This window comes from Oncorhynchus gorbuscha, linkage group LG08 (assembly GCF_021184085.1).
Source record: "Oncorhynchus gorbuscha isolate QuinsamMale2020 ecotype Even-year linkage group LG08, OgorEven_v1.0, whole genome shotgun sequence".
NCBI lineage: Eukaryota > Metazoa > Chordata > Actinopteri > Salmoniformes > Salmonidae > Oncorhynchus > Oncorhynchus gorbuscha.
In genome coordinates, this window is record NC_060180.1 from 78,155,624 (window position 1) to 78,174,578 (window position 18,955).

Sequence of the window (18,955 nt, forward strand, 5' to 3'; positions counted from 1 at the left end):
TCTGTCAATGAACCATTCTGTCATTTAACCACTCTGTCAATGAACCACTCTGTCATTTAACCACTCTGTCATTTAACCACTCTGTCAATGAACCACTCTGTCATTTAACCACTCTGTCATTTAACCACTCTGTCAATGAACCACTCTGTCATTTAACCACTCTGTCATTTAACCACTCTGTCAATGAACCACTCTGTCATTTAACCACTCTGTCATTTAACCACTCTGTCATTTAACCACTCTGTCAATTAATCACTCTGTCGATTAACCACTCTGTCAATAAACTACTCTGTCATTTAACCACTCTGTCGATTAACCACTCGGTCAATTAACCAATCAGTCATATCAGTCAACCCATAGTCATACTGTAATATTTATTCCTGTGATCCTGCAGTGTCTCTGAAGGCAGGTCAGAGGCGTGTGTATTCAGGCCTGGCAGTGGTGGTGGTATTGGCTACCATGTGTCTGATGGGCCTCACAGCCTTAATGCTCTACAAGAAGACCGGCCGTCCCCTGCCCTCCTTCACCAACCCCCTGGTCTTCAGCGCAGGCCGGATTACCTTCGACAACCCCCTCTACACGGAGCCCGTCACCGAGGTTGACCCCAGCATGGTGGACACTAGCCAGCTGGTTAACCATATGGAGGCTCAGCCAATGATCACTTTATGATTGGAGAGAGTCGAGGGGGGAGTCGAGGGGGAGGAAGGTTAAAGATCCAACCCAGGCTAGGCAAAGTCATATTTACATGCACAAGCTTTTGAAAATAATCAACAAATTCATTGGACCAGCGTCATTGCTAACTAGTTTCGCTGATGTTTCGAAAATTTTCCCCATTTACGCAAAGACTTCTGGGATATTAGAATCCTCATGTCTCGACCTTCACATATTGCACCTAGGAATCAGGGGATGTGCGGTGAGGTCTGAGGCCGGTTAGGCACTTTCTATTGGACCAGCTGCAGTAACTCTCTCGCATTGGGGACAGTGTGTGTCAGGTCATGCTGGAACAAGAAGCTGAGAAGCTGTCTCGGTGATTCGTCTCTGTTGGTGAAATGTACAAGATCATCCTTAAAGGGATGAGTCACGATTTTGGCAATGTTTGATACCATTTTTATTTCTCTATGAAGGAAGTTAGAGGTAGTTTCGCGAGCCAATGCTAACTAGAATTAGCGCAATGACAGTAAGTCTATGTTTATCTGCTATCTGGAAGGATTGGTCATTGCATTAATGCATGCTAGCAGATAACCATAGACTTCCAGTCTTATAGTTTAGTTTATTCATTCGACCATTTTATAAAACAAGTACATATAAACCTTGAAAAAGCCATAAATGCATGAATAAAATCATGTGTGATAATACACAATAAAGTCTGGGACTTATTTCCATCGATGGACAAGATCGAACACAGCCAGTGAAATGATCAAACACAACCAGAGAAGAAGAACATTGATCTCATCATTGGAAGGTGGTCAAACCTGGCTGTCATCTGAACATTGAGATTGTCCAGTATGTTGGAGTATATTCTTCCCGTTTCTACAGTAAAGATCAGCTGTTTACTACGAGTTGAACATTCTGCCAGGTTCCGGTTCAATGCACTTCTGTTAGAATCTGATGGATTCTCAAATGTCAACATGTTTCAAGTTAAACTGTAGTTTTGTTTGTATCCTGTTTAGTGAATGATTAAGGAGAGTATTAATGGAGTTTAGGTCATGAAACTGTGTGTTTGCTAGTTTAAAAACCATGACCTAATCATATACGAGGACATGGCCTAGGATCAGAGAGCAGGGTCAAGCCCAGGACGGAGGGATCAGAGAGCAGGGTCAAGCCCAGGACGGAGGGATCAGAGAGCAGGGTCAAGCCCAGGACGGAGGGATCAGAGAGCAGGGTCAAGCCCAGGACGGAGGGATCAGAGAGCAGGGTCAAGCCCAGGACGGAGGGATCAGAGAGCAGGGTCAAGCCCAGGACGGAGGGATCAGAGAGCAGGGTCAAGCCCAGGACGGAGGGATCAGAGAGCAGGGTCAAGCCCAGGACGGAGGGATCAGAGAGCAGGGTCAAGCCCAGGACGGAGGGATCAGAGAGCAGGGTCAAGCCCAGGACGGAGGGATCAGAGAGCAGGGTCAAGCCCAGGACGGAGGAATGACGGGTTGTGAATCTGACATCTAGCTAAACAAAGAGATGGACATTCTACAGGGGAATGGAGGGAAACTCACTGGGGTCATAAAATGCATAGCTGGTAGAGGGTGTTGACCAAAAGGAGGGAGGAGTATATGATGTGCTGTGAGCTTTCTGAATGTATGCACTGACTGTATCCTTGGTAATAAACACTTGAAACTTCTCCGGACCGTTTGGTCTCAAATCCTTATTGCAGAGAGGTTGCAATAACATTTTCCTTCTGAAAAAAGTCACTGATAGAAAGTATCTTGTTTCTGCCGTTCTAGGTTTCATTGTTACATTTCATTGTTGCTGGTGGGTCCAATATTGGGTAGGGAGCACCCCACTACCGGGCCAAGTCAATGGGGGGCCAGGAGGTTTTTCGAAAAATCCCAACTTCTCAGAAATCGCATGTTTGGTCGTGCGCCTGGTGATTAACCGGGTTACCAGGCGTGGATTTAAAAAATGCTTTTAAATGCAATTAGGGGGGTGCAGTGGGTCCAGTACTGGGTAGGGAGCACCCCACACCTGGGCTAAGTCAATATGGTCAATGTTTGGAGGTTTTGAGAAAATCTTCAAAAATCAGACTATGTTTGGCTGTGCACCTGGTCTCGAGAGCCAGGCGCACGATAACTGACAACTGCGAGCAGACTGGTGGCACTATAGGGTCCCAGAGCGGTCAGACTGGTGGCACCATAGGTCCCAGAGTGGTCAGACTGGTGGCACCATAGGTCCCAGAGTGGTCAGACTGGTGGCACCATAGGTCCCAGAGTGGTCAGACTGGTGACACCATAGGTCCCAGAGTGGTCAGACTGGTGACACCATAGGTCCCAGAGTGGTCAGACTGGTAGCACCATAGGTCCCAGAGTGGTCAGACTGGTGGTCCTTTTCCCCTATATAGTGTAACTGACCCTGGTCCTTTTCCCCTCTATAGTGTAACTAACTGACCCTGGTTCTTTTCCCCTATATAGTGTAACTAACTGATCCTGGTCCTTTTCCCCTTTATAGTGTAACTGACCCTGGTCCTTTTCCCCTTTATAGTGTAACTGACCCTGGTCCTTTTCCCCTATATAGTGTAACTGACCCTGGTCCTTTTCCCCTATATAGTGTAACTGACTCTGGTCCTTTTCCCCTTTATAGTGTAACTGACCCTGGTCCTTTTCCCCTTTATAGTGTAACTGACCCTGGTCCTTTTCCCCTATATAGTGTAACTGACCCTGGTCCTTCCCCCCTCTATAGTGTAACTAACTGACCCTGGTCCTTTTCCCCTATATAGTGTAACTGACCCTGGTCCTTTTCCCCTTTATAGTGTAACTGACCCTGGTCCTTTTCCCCTTTATAGTGTAACTGACCCTGGTCCTTTTCCCCTATATAGTGTAACTGACCCTGGTCCTTCCCCCCTCTATAGTGTAACTAACTGACCCTGGTCCTTTTCCCCTCTATAGTGTAACTGACCCTGGTCCTTTTCCCCTCTATAGTGTAACTAACTGACCCTGGTCCTTTTCCCCTCTATAGTGTAACTAACTGACCCTGGTCCTTTTCCCCTATATAGTGTAACTGACCCTGGTCCTTTTCCCCTTTATAGTGTAACTGACCCTGGTCCTTCCCCCCTCTATAGTGTAACTAACTGACCCTGGTCCTTTTCCCCTATATAGTGTAACTGACCCTGGTCCTTTTCCCCTATATAGTGTAACTGACCCTGGTCCTTTTCCCCTTTATAGTGTAACTGACCCTGGTCCTTCCCCCCTCTATAGTGTAACTAACTGACCCTGGTCCTTTTCCCCTCTATAGTGTAACTAACTGACCCTGGTCCTTTTCCCCTCTATAGTGTAACTAACTGACCCTGGTCCTTTTCCCCTCTATAGTGTAACTGACCCTGGTCTCACACACACACACACACACACACACACACACACACACACACACACACACACACACACACACACACACACACACACACACACACACACTGCTTTTCTCTCCCTCTCTCTTCTTTCTCTCTTTCCCCTCTCTCTTCTTTCTCTCTTCTTTCTCTCTTTCCCCTCTCTCTTCTTTCTCTCTTTCCCCTCTCTCTTCTTTCTCTCTTCTTTCTCTCTTTCCCCTCTCTCTCTCTTTCTCTCTTTCCCCTCTCTCTCTCTCTCTTCTTTCTGTCTTACCCCTCTCTCTTCCCGTCTCATTTTCACTTTCCCCTCTCTCCCTCTCTCTTCTTTCTCTTCCCCTCTCTCTCCCTCTCTCTTCTTTCTCTCTTTCCCCTCTCTCCCTCTCTCTTCCTTATCTCTTTCCCCTCTCCCCTCTCTCTTACCCCTCTCTCTCCCTCTCTCTTCTTTCTCTTCCCCTCTCTCTCCCTCTCTCTTCTTTCTCTCTTCCCCTCTCTCTCCCTCTCTCTTCTTTCTCTCTTTCCCCTCTCTCCCCCTCTCTCTCTCTCCCTCTCTTCTTTCTCTCTTCCCCTCTCTCTCCCTCTCTCTTCTTTCTCTCTTTCCCCTCTCTCTCCCTCTCTCTTCTTTCTCTCTTTCCCCTCTCCCCCTCTCTCTTCCCCTCTCTCTCCCCCTCTCTTCTTTCTCTCTCCCTCTCTCTTCTTTCTCTCTTTCCCCTCTCTCCCTCTCTCTTCTTTCTCTCTTTCCCCTCTCTCCCTCTCTCTTCTTTCTCTTCCCCTCTCTCTCCCTCTCTCTTCTTTCTCTCTTTCCCCCTCTCTCCCTCTCTCTTCTTTCTCACTTTCCCCTCTCTCCCTCTCTCTTCTTTCTCTTCCCCTCTCTCTCCCTCTCTCTTCTTTCTCTCTTTCCCCTCTCTCTCCCTCTCTCTTCTTTCTCTCTTTCCCCTCTCTCCCTCTCTCTTCCTTATCTCTTTCCCCTCTCCCCCTCTCTCTTCCCCTCTCTCTCCCCCTCTCTTCTTTCTCTCTTCTTTCTCTCTTCTTTCTCTCTTCTTTCTCTTCCCCTCTCTCCCTCTCTCTTCTTTCTCTCTTTCCCCCCTCTCTCCCTCTCTCTTCTTTCTCACTTTCCCCTCTCTCCCTCTCTCTTCTTTCTCTTCCCCTCTCTCTCCCTCTCTCTTCTTTCTCTCTTTCCCCTCTCTCTCCCTCTCTCTTCTTTCTCTCTTTCCCCTCTCTCCCTCTCTCTTCCTTATCTCTTTCCCCTCTCCCCCTCTCTCTTCCCCTCTCTCTCCCCCTCTCTTCTTTCTCTCTTCTTTCTCTCTCCCTCTCTCTTATTTCTCTCTTTCCCCTCTCTCCCTCTCTCTCCCTCTCTCTTTTTTCTCTCTTTCCCCTCTCTCCCTCTCTTCTTTCTCTCTTTCCCCTCTCTCCCTCTCTCTCCCTCTCTCTTCTTTCTCTTCCCCTCTCTCTCCCTCTCTTCTTTCTCTCTTCCCCTCTCTCTCCCTCTCTCTTCTTTCTCTCTTTCCCCTCTCTCCCTCTCTCTTCCTTATCTCTTTCCCCTCTCCCCCTCTCTCTTCCCTCTTCTTTCTCTCTTTCCCCTCTCTCCCTCTCTCTTCCATCTCTTTCCCCTCTCCCACCTCTCTCTTCCCCTCTCTCTCCCTCTCTCTTCTTTCTCTCTCCCTCTCTCTTCTTTCTCTCTTTCCCCTCTCTCCCTCTCTCTTCCCCTCTCTCTCCCTCTCTCTTCTTTCTCTCTTCCCCCTCTCTTCTTTCTCTCTTCTTTCTCTCTTCTTTCTCTCTTTCCCCTCTCTCCCTCTCTCTTCTTTCTCTCATTCCCCTCTCTCCCTCTCTCTTCTTTCTCTCTTTCCCCTCTCTCCCTCTCTCTTCTTTCCCCTCTCTCTCCCTCTCTTCTTTCTCTCTTTCCCCTCTCTCTCTCTCTCTCCCTCTCTCTTCTTTCTCTCTTTCCCCTCTCTCCCTCTCTCTTCTTTCCCCTCTCTCTCCCTCTCTCTTCTTTCTCTCTTTCCCCTCTCTCCCTCTCTCTTCTTTCCCTCTCTCTCCCTCTCTTCTTTCTCTCTTTCCCTCTCTCTCTCTCTCTCCCTCTCTCTTCTTTCTCTCTTTCCCCTCTCTCCCTCTCTCTTCTTTCCCCTCTCTCTCCCTCTCTTCTTTCTCTTTTCCCCTCTCCCTCTCTCTTCTTTCCTCCTCTCTCTCTCTTCTTTCTCTCTTTCCCCTCTCTCCCTCTCTCTCCCTCTCTCTTCTTTCTCTCTTTCCCCTCTCTCCCTCTTCTTTCTCTCTTTCCCCCTCTCTCTCTCTCCCTCTCTCTCTTTCTCTCTTTCCCCTCTCTCTTCTTTCTTTCTCTTTCCCTCTCTCTCCCTCTCTTCTTTCTTTTCCCTCTCTCTCCCTCTCTCTCTCCTTTCTCTCTTTCCCCTCTCTCTCTTTCCCCTTCTCTCCCTCTCTTCTTTCTCTCTTTCCCTCTCTCCCTCTCTTTCTCTCTTCTTTCTCTCTTTCCCCTCTCTCCCTCTCTCTTCTTTCTCTCTTTCCCCTCTCTCCCTCTCTCTTCTTTCTCTCTTTCCCCTCTCTCCCTCTCTCTTCTTTCTCTCTTACCCCTCTCTCTTCCTGTCTCATTTTCACTTCCCCCCTTCTCTCTTCTTTCTGTCTTACTCGTCTCTCACTCCCTTGTTCTCTGACTCTTGCTTCCCTCTCTCTCCCCTTTCAATGGAAACTCTGAGTTTAGGCCAGATTCCCTCTGTAGTCTCAGTCTACACACACACACACACACACACACACACACACACACACACACACACACACACACACACACACACACACACACACACACACACACACACACACACACACACACACACACACACACACACACAACCCCAACCCCCCAAACACTCTCGACCTACCCAACCCCCAAACACTCTCGACATACCCAACTCCTCCTCCTCGCTTCCTTTCAAAACCACCAGGTGGCACTCTAACTCTTTCTGGGAGTCACAACCTCTCTCTCTCCCACCCCCTCCCACTCTATTTCTCTCTCTGTCTCTCACTCTCTCTGTCTCTCTCTCTCTTTCTTTCTTCTCTCTCTCTCTCTCATGTGTTAACATTGCCAAAGCAAGTGAGGTAGATAATATATAAAGTAAATATCTCTCTCTCTCTCTCTCTCCTTCTCTCGTCCATGTCAGGTCAGATCTGGACACTGAAGTAAAACAGATGTCTTGAAACTCTTCCCTCTTGCCCTCAGCAACATAGTCACACACACACACACACACACACACACACACACACACACACACACACACACACACACACACACACACACACACACACACACACACACACACACACACACACACACACACACACACACACACACACACACACACACACACACACACACACACACACACACACACACACACACACTAGAGAGAGAGAGCAAGAGAGAGAGTTATTTCATTAAACATTGGCTAAAATATATATACAAAAGAAGGACAGTAGCGGTTGCCATCTGTTTTTCATAGTGTACTTAGACTGAATGTGTGATGTTGATATAACATGATTGCACTGTGTAGACCGATGTTACGTATTTACTAGGAAATACATTACATTATTTACTAGGAAGGCTGTCAAAACAAAACTACAATCAAGCACAAGTTGATTTTCCCTCTTCCAGATGTTTGCCATAAGGTCCCTTAGACACTGGGAGAGGCTGACAGAATCACCACTAAAACGAAATAAAGACGTCACAACATCAAGCTACAGATGTCGGTCTATACGAATAGTGTGTTTCTTATGTAGATATGCATGGGCGTTGGACCCTTCTGCAATCTAGACAATTTGTAAGTCGCTCTGAATAAGAGCGTCTGCTAAATGACTTAAATGTAAAATGTAAATGTAGATCATAGCATAGTTACTGCGTGAAATGTACTTTCTTCTGAAGAGGAAGGCGCGTAAACTCCTCTTCTTCCTCCCTCCTCTTTGCGAGGCGTTCCATCTGCTGGTGCTCTGCTGCGCGCTCCCGTGTTGGCTCGGGCTTTTAACTGACTTAACGGAATTAGAACTCTGACTGAGCTCCGGTTTCATCCATCTTCTGAAGTTCAGTTCGGAGGTTCGGGTTGGAGACGGTTGGGAGTGTTTTGGGTTTGAAAGTCTAGTTTTAACCGAACAAAGGCATGGAGGCTCGTGGAGTTCTCTCTCTGCTGTGCGTTGCGCTGTGCGCTGGGGCGCTCGCACAGCAGACCGACAGACCCAAGTTCTGGGGTGAGTTTATAAAGTTTGTTTCTAGATAAGAAACGGATTTATTGTTCCGGGTTGTCCGGGTATTGTATGTCTATGTATGCTATGTAATTAATAAGGAACTAAACAAGCTCTGTGGGATGAGAAACAAGTTAGAAACCACGGAGAACGAACGAGAGAGCGAAAATCGGGATGGTTTCTGGCATGTCTCTGCGTCTTGGCCAGATGTTGCGTTGGAAGTTTAACAAACAGCCTGTAGGAGCTACAGAGAGCTTAGTAAAATAGACAATGCTAAAATCATATATTAGGCCGTGCCTAAACTGGCAGAATTGCTGAGCTGGTTTGGTCGTTGGTCCTACTGTATGTAGTTAGGCTACAGTCTATCTAGCTCTCACAGCTGCATATTATGCTTAGAGTGGGATAATTATAATGTTACCCACAGCCTAACTTACCACTTAGGGGAGTGAAACTGACCTTAGGGGTCATCAATCACTCAATCAATCTGTGTACATTGGATTTGAATTTAAATCCTATGCAGGATGCAGAATCATAATATTTCTGAGGTTGTTGATTGAATTTAGGCCTTCGTATAAACATATTGTAGTTGAAATATTACTTTTATTTTGTTATTCGAAGTTGTACAATTTAGTACAGTTGCTACAACAGTTTTGTGCTTTTTTCTTTTACCCTTTTCTTTTATGACCAGCTTCATTACATGGGTGCCAGCAGTGGGATATATAGGCAATAAACTATAGTATATATTATAGCATCTCTCTCTCTATATATATATATATATAGCAGTGGGATATATAGGCAATAAACTATAGTATATATTATAGCATCTCTCTCTCTATATATATATATATATAGCAGTGGGATATATAGGCAATAAACTATAGTATATATTATAGCATCTCTCTCTCTATATATATATATATATAGCAGTGGGATATATAGGCAATAAACTATAGTATATATTATAGCATCTCTCTCTCTATATATATATATATATAGCAGTGGGATATATAGGCAATAAACTATAGTATATATTATAGCATCTCTCTCTCTCTATATATATATATATATATAGCAGTGGGATATATAGGCAATAAACTATAGTATATATTATAGCATCTCTCTCTCTCTATATATATATATATAGCAGTGGGATATATAGGCAATAAACTATAGTATATATTATAGCATCTCTCTCTCTATATATATATATATATAGCAGTGGGATATATAGGCAATAAACTATAGTATATATTATAGCATCTCTCTCTCTATATATATATATATATAGCAGTGGGATATATAGGCAATAAACTATAGTATATATTATAGCATCTCTCTCTCTATATATATATATATATAGCAGTGGGATATATAGGCAATAAACTATAGTATATATTATAGCATCTCTCTCTCTCTATATATATATATATAGCAGTGGGATATATAGGCAATAAACTATAGTATATATTATAGCATCTCTCTCTATATATATATATATATAGCAGTGGGATATATAGGCAATAAACTATAGTATATATTATAGCATCTCTCTCTCTCTATATATATATATATAGTATATATAGGCAATAAACTATAGTATATATTATAGCAATAAACTATAGTATATATTATAGGCAATAAACTATAGTATATATTATAGCATCTCTCTCTATATATATATATATAGCAGTGGGATATATAGGCAATAAACTATAGTATATATTATAGCATCTCTCTCTCTCTATATATATATATATATATATAGCAGTGGGATATAGGCAATAAACTATAGTATATATTATAGCATCTCTCTCTCTCTCTATATATATATATAGCAGTGGGATATATAGGCAATAAACTATAGTATATATTATAGCATCTCTCTCTCTCTATATATATATATATATATATAGTAGCAGTGGGATATATAGGCAATAAACTATAGTATATATTATAGCATCTCTCTCTCTCTATATATATATATATATAGCAGTGGGATATATAGGCAATAAACTATAGTATATATTATAGCATCTCTCTCTCTCTCTATATATATATATAGCAGTGGGATATAGGCTTAACTCAATAAACTATAGTATATATTATAGCATCTCTCTCTCTCTATATATATATATATATATAGCAGTGGGATATAGGCTTAACTCAATAAACTATAGTATATATTATAGCATCTCTCTCTCTCTATATATATATATATATAGCAGTGGGATATAGGCTTAACTCAATAAACTATAGTATATATTATAGCATCTCTCTCTCTCTCTATATATATATATATAGCAGTGGGATATAGGCAATAAACTATAGTATATATTATAGCATCTCTCTCTCTCTATATATATATATATAGCAGTGGGATATATAGGCAATAAACTATAGTATACATTATAGCATCTCTCTCTCTATATATATATATATAGCAGTGGGATATAGGCAATAAACTATAGTATATATTATAGCATCTCTCTCTCTATATATATATATATATAGCAGTGGGATATAGGCAATAAACTATAGTATATATTATAGCATCTCTCTCTCTATATATATATATATAGCAGTGGGATATAGGCTTAACTTAATAAACTATAGTATATATTATAGCATCTCTCTCTATATATATATATATATATAGCAGTGGGATATAGGCTTAACTCAATAAACTATAGTATATATTATAGCATCTCTCTCTCTCTATATATATATATATATAGCAGTGGGATATAGGCTTAATGTAATAAACTATAGTATATATTATAGCATCTCTCTCTCTCTCTATATATATATATATAGCAGTGGGATATAGGCTTAACTCAATAAACTATAGTATATATTATAGCATCTCTCTCTCTCTCTCTCTCTATATATATAGCAGTGGGATATAGGCTTAACTCAATAAACTATAGTATATATTATAGCATCTCTCTCTCTCTCTCTATATATATATATAGCAGTGGGATATAGGCAATAAACTATAGTATATATTATAGCATCTCTCTCTCTCTATATATATATATATATAGCAGTGGAATATAGGCTTAACTCAATAAACTATAGTATATATTATAGCATCTCTCTCTCTATATATATATATATATATAGCAGTGGGATATATAGGCAATAAACTATAGTATATATTATAGCATCTCTCTATATATATATATATATATATAGCAGTGGGATATAGGCAATAAACTATAGTATATATTATAGCATCTCTCTCTCTATATATATATATATATATAGCAGTGGAATATAGGCTTAACTCAATAAACTATAGTATATATTATAGCATCTCTCTCTATATATATATATATATATATATATATATAGCAGTGGGATATATAGGCAATAAACTATAGTATATATTATAGCATCTCTCTCTCTATATATATATATATATATAGCAGTGGAATATAGGCTTAACTCAATAAACTATAGTATATATTATAGCATCTCTCTCTCTCTATATATATATATATATATATATATATATATATATAGCAGTGGGATATATAGGCAATAAACTATAGTATATATTATAGCATCTCTCTCTCTATATATATATATATATATATATAGCAGTGGGATATATAGGCAATAAACTATAGTATATATTATAGCATCTCTCTCTCTCTATATATATATATAGCAGTGGGATATAGGCAATAAACTATAGTATATATTATAGCATCTCTCTCTCTCTCTATCTATATATATATATATATATATATATATATATATAGCAGTGGGATATATAGGCTTAACTCAATAAACTATAGTATATATTATAGCATCTCTCTCTCTCTCTCTCTCTATATATATATATATATATATATATATATATATATATAGCAGTGGGATATATAGGCTTAACTCAATAAACTATAGTATATATTATAGCATCTCTCTATATATATATATATATATATATAGCAGTGGGATATAGGCCTGCTTAACTCAATAGTTGGCAACCAGCTCGTTGCCAGTGTAACGGATGTGAAACGGCTTGCTAGTTAACGGTGGTGCGGCGCTAAATAGTGTTTCAATCGTTGACGTCACTTGCTCTGAGACCTTGAAGTCGTGAAAGTCTGAAAGAGATTGGTGAGTTTTTACACTATCTAATCATGGACAAATAATCATGTTTGAAAAAAAAGCTATATATCTGCTATATATCTTTAGTATTTACTGTAGTGTTTACTGTAGTATTTACTGTCATATTTACTGTAGTGTTTACTGTAGTATTTACTGTAGTGTTTACTGTAGTGTTTACTGTAGTATTTACTGTAGTGTTTACTGTAGTATTTACTGTAGTGTTTACTGTAGTGTTTACTGTAGTGTTCACTGTAGTGTTTACTGTAGTATTTACTGTAGTGTTTACTGTAGTATTTACTGTAGTGTTGTTGCATACTGCAGTATACTGTCGTATTTCACGTAGTGTTATTGCAGACTGCAGTATACTGTAGTATTTACTGTAGTGTTTACTGTAGTGTTTACTGTTCTTTTCTATTTCCTGATGGGAACACAATTATGGTCTACATTTTTAGAAAAAAAGTTGCTCTCCAGAACCTCAAAGGGTTCTTCGGCTGTCCCCATAGGAGAACCCTTTGAAGAACCCCTTTTGGTTCCAGGTAGATCCCATTTGAGTTCTATATAGAACTCTTTACACAGAGGGTTCTACATGGACTCCAAAAGGGTTCCACCTGGAAAAGATAATAGTCTATGAGTGAAACAGGAGATTAGCTGAAATAGGTTCCCTCATTTTGGGTGCTGGTACTGTTTATATGTAGGTGCAGGAGCTCCATGGGGACAGCTGAAGAACCCTTTTTTAACCCGTTTATCACTTATGGATAGCACAAATTGAGATATGGGGAAGGGGAATGGGTAGGATATAAGCAACAAATGAAAACAAATCACCCTTATTTATGAATTACATAATGTAGTATTACTATACTTAAAAAACTATTGTATTTGGGGACTGAAGTGTTTCGGTGGACATTACTGTATTTACTACAGTATTTTTTGTGGATAATACTGTACTATACTGTAGTATTAACTATAGTGTTCTACAGTATACTACAACATTATATAGTAAGTACTACACGTGATTGAGGGGTACTACAGTGTGTAGTATAGTATTCTACACTTTTCTACAGTTTACTACATAATTCTATAGTACTGTAGTATTCTACACTTTTCTACAGTTTACTACATAATTCGATAGTACTGTAGTATTCTACACTTTTCTACAGTTTACTACATAATTCTATAGTACTGTAGTATTCTACACTTTTCTACAGTTTACTACATAATTCTATAGTACTGTAGTATTCTACACTTTTCTACAGTTTACTACATAATTCTATAGTACTGTAGTATTCTAAAACAAACGTTTGTTTTGTTTTATGTTTACACAGTCCAAAGTAACAAATATCTACATTTTTAGTAAAGAACTGTACAAATGATACATGTGGGACATAAATATAAAATATTAAAAATATTTAATTACAGTAACATGAGATCTGTATGTAAAACATTTCCACTTGACAGTTTAGTCATTTAGAAGATGTCACTTCCAGGAAGTGAATGAATCTTCAGGTAGCTAAGTGAGACAAACCTCATATCACAGTCAAATATACAGAATACAAACATTCCATTGCAGCTAATCAATGGATATAAAGCGTTTTGAAAAACAATATTATAACATTTTCATACGGGGATGAATCAGAATTAGTTGGGTAACATAGATAAGATGTTTTATTTTTCATTATATGCTTGTGAGTTACTTCTCATTTAGAATGTATCTTGTTGTACTGTAGTGGTGGCCATTTGCAGTTATCCTTTCTCTGTCCTGGGGTCAGTTACTTCTCATTTAGAATGTATCTTGTTGTACTGTAGTGGTGGCCATTTGCAGTTATCCTTTCTCTGTCCTGGGGTCAGTTACTTGGGCCCCAGAGAGGGGAGAGGTCAAGCTTGTCGTCATGTGTAAACATATCTTTTAAACCATTTTAAGGGATGATTGAGGGGGAACCAATTATCTCTTGGCTCCACGGTGTCTGTGTGCCAGTCACTGTGTCTCTGTGATCTAGTCCAGGAGGGGTGTATTTGATATATGCCTGTTGATGAGGTTTTGTTTTATGGTCCTGAGAGCGAGATAAGAACATAGTTTAGGAGACAAAGCTGAACGATAACTTATAGCCAATGCTGTCTGGCTATGTGTGTCTTTGCTATAAAGGATCTCAGTTGCAATGTGTAAGGGACTCTCAGAGAATTCATTGATAGACACTGAATTGATCTGAGAGTCACAGGGTTGTGATGGAGCTCATATAATTAAAGATGGACTTTATGATAACTCTTGACTTGTGTGTGGTTTGCTCTCATGATTTGGTAAATACAGGACATTTCCACTACATTACACTTCTAAAATCTATTAATAAAAAATCTGAAAACAGTAATATTTTATACACACATGAAGGGTGTAAAATAAGCAATCATTTCTGATGAAAAAACACAAATGTGAAAAATTGGTGGGCAAATAACCTCTCCATATTTTATTTTACCTTTATTTAACCAGGCAAGTCAGTTAAAGAACAAATTCTTATTTTCAATGATGGCCTAGGAACAGTGGGTTAACTGCCTTTCAGGGGCAGAACAACAGATTTGTACCTTGTCAGCTAAGGGATTTGAACTTGCAACCTTCCAGTTACTAGTCCAACCCCTCTACACTCTAACCACTAGGCTACCCTGCTCCTCTATACTCTAACCACTAGGCTACCCTGCCTCCTCTACACTCTAACCACTAGGCTACCCTGCCCCCTCTACACTCTAACCACTAGGCTACCCTGCCACCTCTACACTCTAACCACTAGGCTACCCTGCCCCCTCTACACTCTAACCACTAGGCTACCCTGCCACCTCTACACTCTAACCACTAGGCTACCCTGCCTCCTCTACACTCTAACCACTAGGCTACCCTGCCACCTCTACACTCTAACCACTAGGCTACCCTGCCACCTCTACACTCTAACCACTAGGCTACCCTGCCACCTCTACACTCTAACCACTCAAATCCAATCAAATCAACCACTTATTTACCTGCCCCCTCTACACTCTAACCACTAGGCTATCTCAAAGTGCTCTACACTCTAACCACTAGGCTAAAACCCCAAACAGCTAACAATGGCTAGGTGCCCCCTCTAAAAGCACTAACCACTAGGAAAAACTGCCTCCTCTAACTCTAACCACTAGGAAGAAACTCTACAGGAACCACTAGGCTACCCTGCCGCCACTACACTCTAACCACTGGCTACCTGCCACCTCTACACTCTAACCACAGGCTACCCTGCCCAAGATGTTCAAATCTAACCACTGGCTACCCTGGTCAACACTCTAACCACTAGGCTAGAACACTCTAAACTGGCTACCCAGCCGCCCCTACACTCAACCACTGGACCCTGGGGACACACTCTAACCACTCAGTGTCAGGACCCGTCCTGGGGCACCCGGGTCTCCGGGCTGAGGTCACTTAACCAACTGGAGCAGGAGCAGAACCAGAAGATGAGGGACAGACACAGCAGTACCTGATGTCAGGTAGTCCTTAATGAAGTAAAAAAGGCCCAGTCCTTCAGGAAAACATGTAACTCCACAACCTCAAAAGGAATTCCACAAGACCAAAGGTAATCCTCCAAGACAAAAGGTAAATCCACAAGGTGGAAGGTAAAGCTAAAAAGCCTCAAAAGATACTCAAAAATAAATAAACAAGAACAAAAAACAGAATTCCACAAGAGAGTCCACCGGGATCAACAAGAGTTCTCAGAGTACTAGGGCTGGGTGCTAAGTACAATCACAGTGCAAAAACAGAGGAAAACTAGGGTTTAAATACAATCAAAACTAGGCACAGGTGCAAATAATAATGGGGATCAAGGGAAAACAAAGGGGTCAAAAAGCACAATGGGGGCATCTAGTGACCAAAAACCGGAACAACCCTGGGCCAAACAGGAAACTAGGCTATAACCCCACCCACTCTAACCACTAGCTACAGCCCCCCTACACCTAACCATTAGGCTTCCCACCTCCTCTACCATCCTGAACCACTAGGCGACCTTTCTCTTCTACAAAGATCTCTAACCACTAGGCTACCTGCCTCCTCTACACTCTAACCACTAGGCTACCTACTGCCCCTCCACTCTAACCACTAGGCTACCTGCCTCCTCTACACTCTAACCACTAGGCTACCTGCCTCCTCTACACTCTAACCACTAGGCTACCTGCCGCCCCTCCACTCTAACCACTAGGCTACCCTGCCACCTCTACACTCTAACCACTAGGCTACCTGCCTCCTCTACACTCTAACCACTAGGCTACCCTGCCTCCTCTAACCACTAGGCTACCTGCCCCCTCTACACTCTAACCACTAGGCTACCTGCCTCCTCTACACTCTAACCACTAGGCTACCCTCCCGCCTCTACACTCTAACCACTAGGCTACCCAGCCACCTCTACACTCTAACCACTAGGCTACCTGCCTCCTCTACACTCTAACCACTAGGCTACCCTCCCGCCTCTACACTCTAACCACTAGGCTACCCAGCCGCCCCATATACAGGTGTCAGGTTTCTGTTGTTTATGTTTACTTCTCTGTGTGTCCAGAGTGTCCTGTGGACCTGTTCTTTGTGCTGGACACGTCTGAGAGTGTTGCTCTGAGGGCCAAACCTCCCAACTTCTACATCGACCAGATCAAGAGCTTTACTGAACGCTTCATCATGGAGCTCAAAGAGATGTAAGACACACACACACACACACACACACACACACACACACACACACACACACACACACACACACACACACACACACACACACACACACACACACACACACACACACACACACACACACACACACACACACACACACACACACACACACACACACACACACACACACACACACACACACACACACACAATGACTGTCGATTACGGAACACTGATACTACTTGATGAGTACACAGTGTTGTTCATTGTGAATGTGTCCATTTGCAAAAATGCTGCCTTGTTTGGACCCAACTGCTGGGTTGAAGGCTTTGGGTAACTTCATTGGGTTGTTTCTTTAAAAGGAGCAAGTGACGCTGGGTTATTAAGATCTGACCCAGTGGGTCAGATCAGAAGACTGGAGGCGTATCATGGTATCTAATCCATAGGTTATTTTCAGGAAGCCAACCTATTAGGGGCATGGCTTTCAGATAGTTATTTTTGGCCACCTGTGAGAATAAATGTAATTCTGTTTATCCCTGTTGTATTGTTAAGGTTCAACACTGACACTTTTGTAGCTTTAATTAAGCTTAAACAAATGTATGAGTTCCTCAAAAGCTTATGACTATACCAATGTTGGGATAGTTACGACTTTGTTACAAAATGTCGTGAGCAATGTACAATTATTCATATTGTATTAGAATATGTAATATACACAAATATAATAATAATAATAATAATAATAATATAATAATAATAATAATAATATTCAGGGGGTTTTAAATTTGCAATGTTAAACTTAACATGACGAACAGGAATAACATTCACTCTCACAGGTGGCCAAAAACAACTATCTGAAAGCCACGCCCCTAATAGTTTGGCTTCCTGAAAATAACCTATGGATTAGATTGAAAAAGACCCAGCTGCTGGGTCAACCAAGCATGAAAAGGAATAAATGAATCCATGTTTGGGTAATCCATGTGGGATTATTCACAAAACCCAACCCTTGAAGGGTTCTCTGGCTGTCCCCATAAGAGAACCCTTTGAATAACGATTCTGGTTCCAAGTAGGACCCTTTGGGGTTCCATGTAGCTCCATTTCTACAGAGGGTTCTACATGGAACCCAAAATAGTTTTAACTGGAACCCAAAATAGCATTTACTATGGGGACAGCATTTACTATGGGGGCAGCTTTTACTATGGGGACAGCATTTACTATGGGGACAGCATTTACTATGGGGACAGCATTTACTATGGGGACAGCATTTACTATGGGGACAGCATTTACTATGGGGACAGCATTTACTATGGGGGCAACTTTTACTATGGGGACAGCATTTACTATGGGGACAGCTTTTACCATGGTGACAGCATTTGCTATGGGGACAGCATTTACTATGGGGACAGCATTTACTATGGGGACAGCATTTACTATGGGGACAGCATTTACTATGGGGGCAGCATTTACTATGGGGGCAGCTTTTACTATGGGGACAGCATTTACTATGGGGACAGCATTTACTATGGGGACAGCATTTACTATGGGGACAGCATTTACTATGGGGGCAATATTTACTATGGGGACAGCATTTACTATGGGGACAGCATTTACTATGGGGGCAACATTTACTATGGGGACAGCATTTACTATGGGGACAGCATTTCCTATGGGGACAGCATTTACTATGGGGGCAGCTTTTACTATGGGGACAGCATTTACTATGGGGACAGCATTTACTATGGGGACAGCATTTACTATGGGGACAGCATTTACTATGGGGACAGCATATACTATGGGGACAGCCTTTACTATGGGGACAGCATGTACTATGGGGACAGCATTTACTATGGAGACAGCATTTTGGAACCTTTTTTTCTAAGATTGTAGGTCCTGTAGGTCCTGTTATAGGTAGGTCC

The 18,955-nt window shown here is 41.4% G+C and overlaps 2 protein-coding genes across 3 annotated transcripts in view; both read left to right on the top strand.

The window, feature by feature from the left end:
- LOC124042207 (macrophage mannose receptor 1-like) overlaps positions 1–2,370 on the top strand; it is a 70,140-nt gene extending 67,770 nt beyond the window's left edge. The window contains exon 32 of the mRNA XM_046360621.1: positions 395–2,370. Within this exon, the coding sequence (XP_046216577.1) occupies positions 395–669 (275 nt within the window). The 3' untranslated portion in view covers positions 670–2,370. The remainder of the gene's footprint in view (positions 1–394) is intronic.
- A 5,444-nt stretch (positions 2,371–7,814) lies between these two features.
- col6a1 (collagen, type VI, alpha 1) overlaps positions 7,815–18,955 on the top strand; it is a 66,775-nt gene continuing 55,634 nt past the window's right edge. The window contains exons 1-2 of one of the 2 annotated variants that reach the window (XM_046360623.1): positions 7,815–8,272; positions 16,936–17,065. In XM_046360623.1, the coding sequence (XP_046216579.1) occupies positions 8,185–8,272; positions 16,936–17,065 (218 nt within the window). In that variant the 5' untranslated portion in view covers positions 7,815–8,184. The remainder of the gene's footprint in view (positions 8,273–16,935; positions 17,066–18,955) is intronic. The other variant, XM_046360622.1, reaches the window with a different exon arrangement.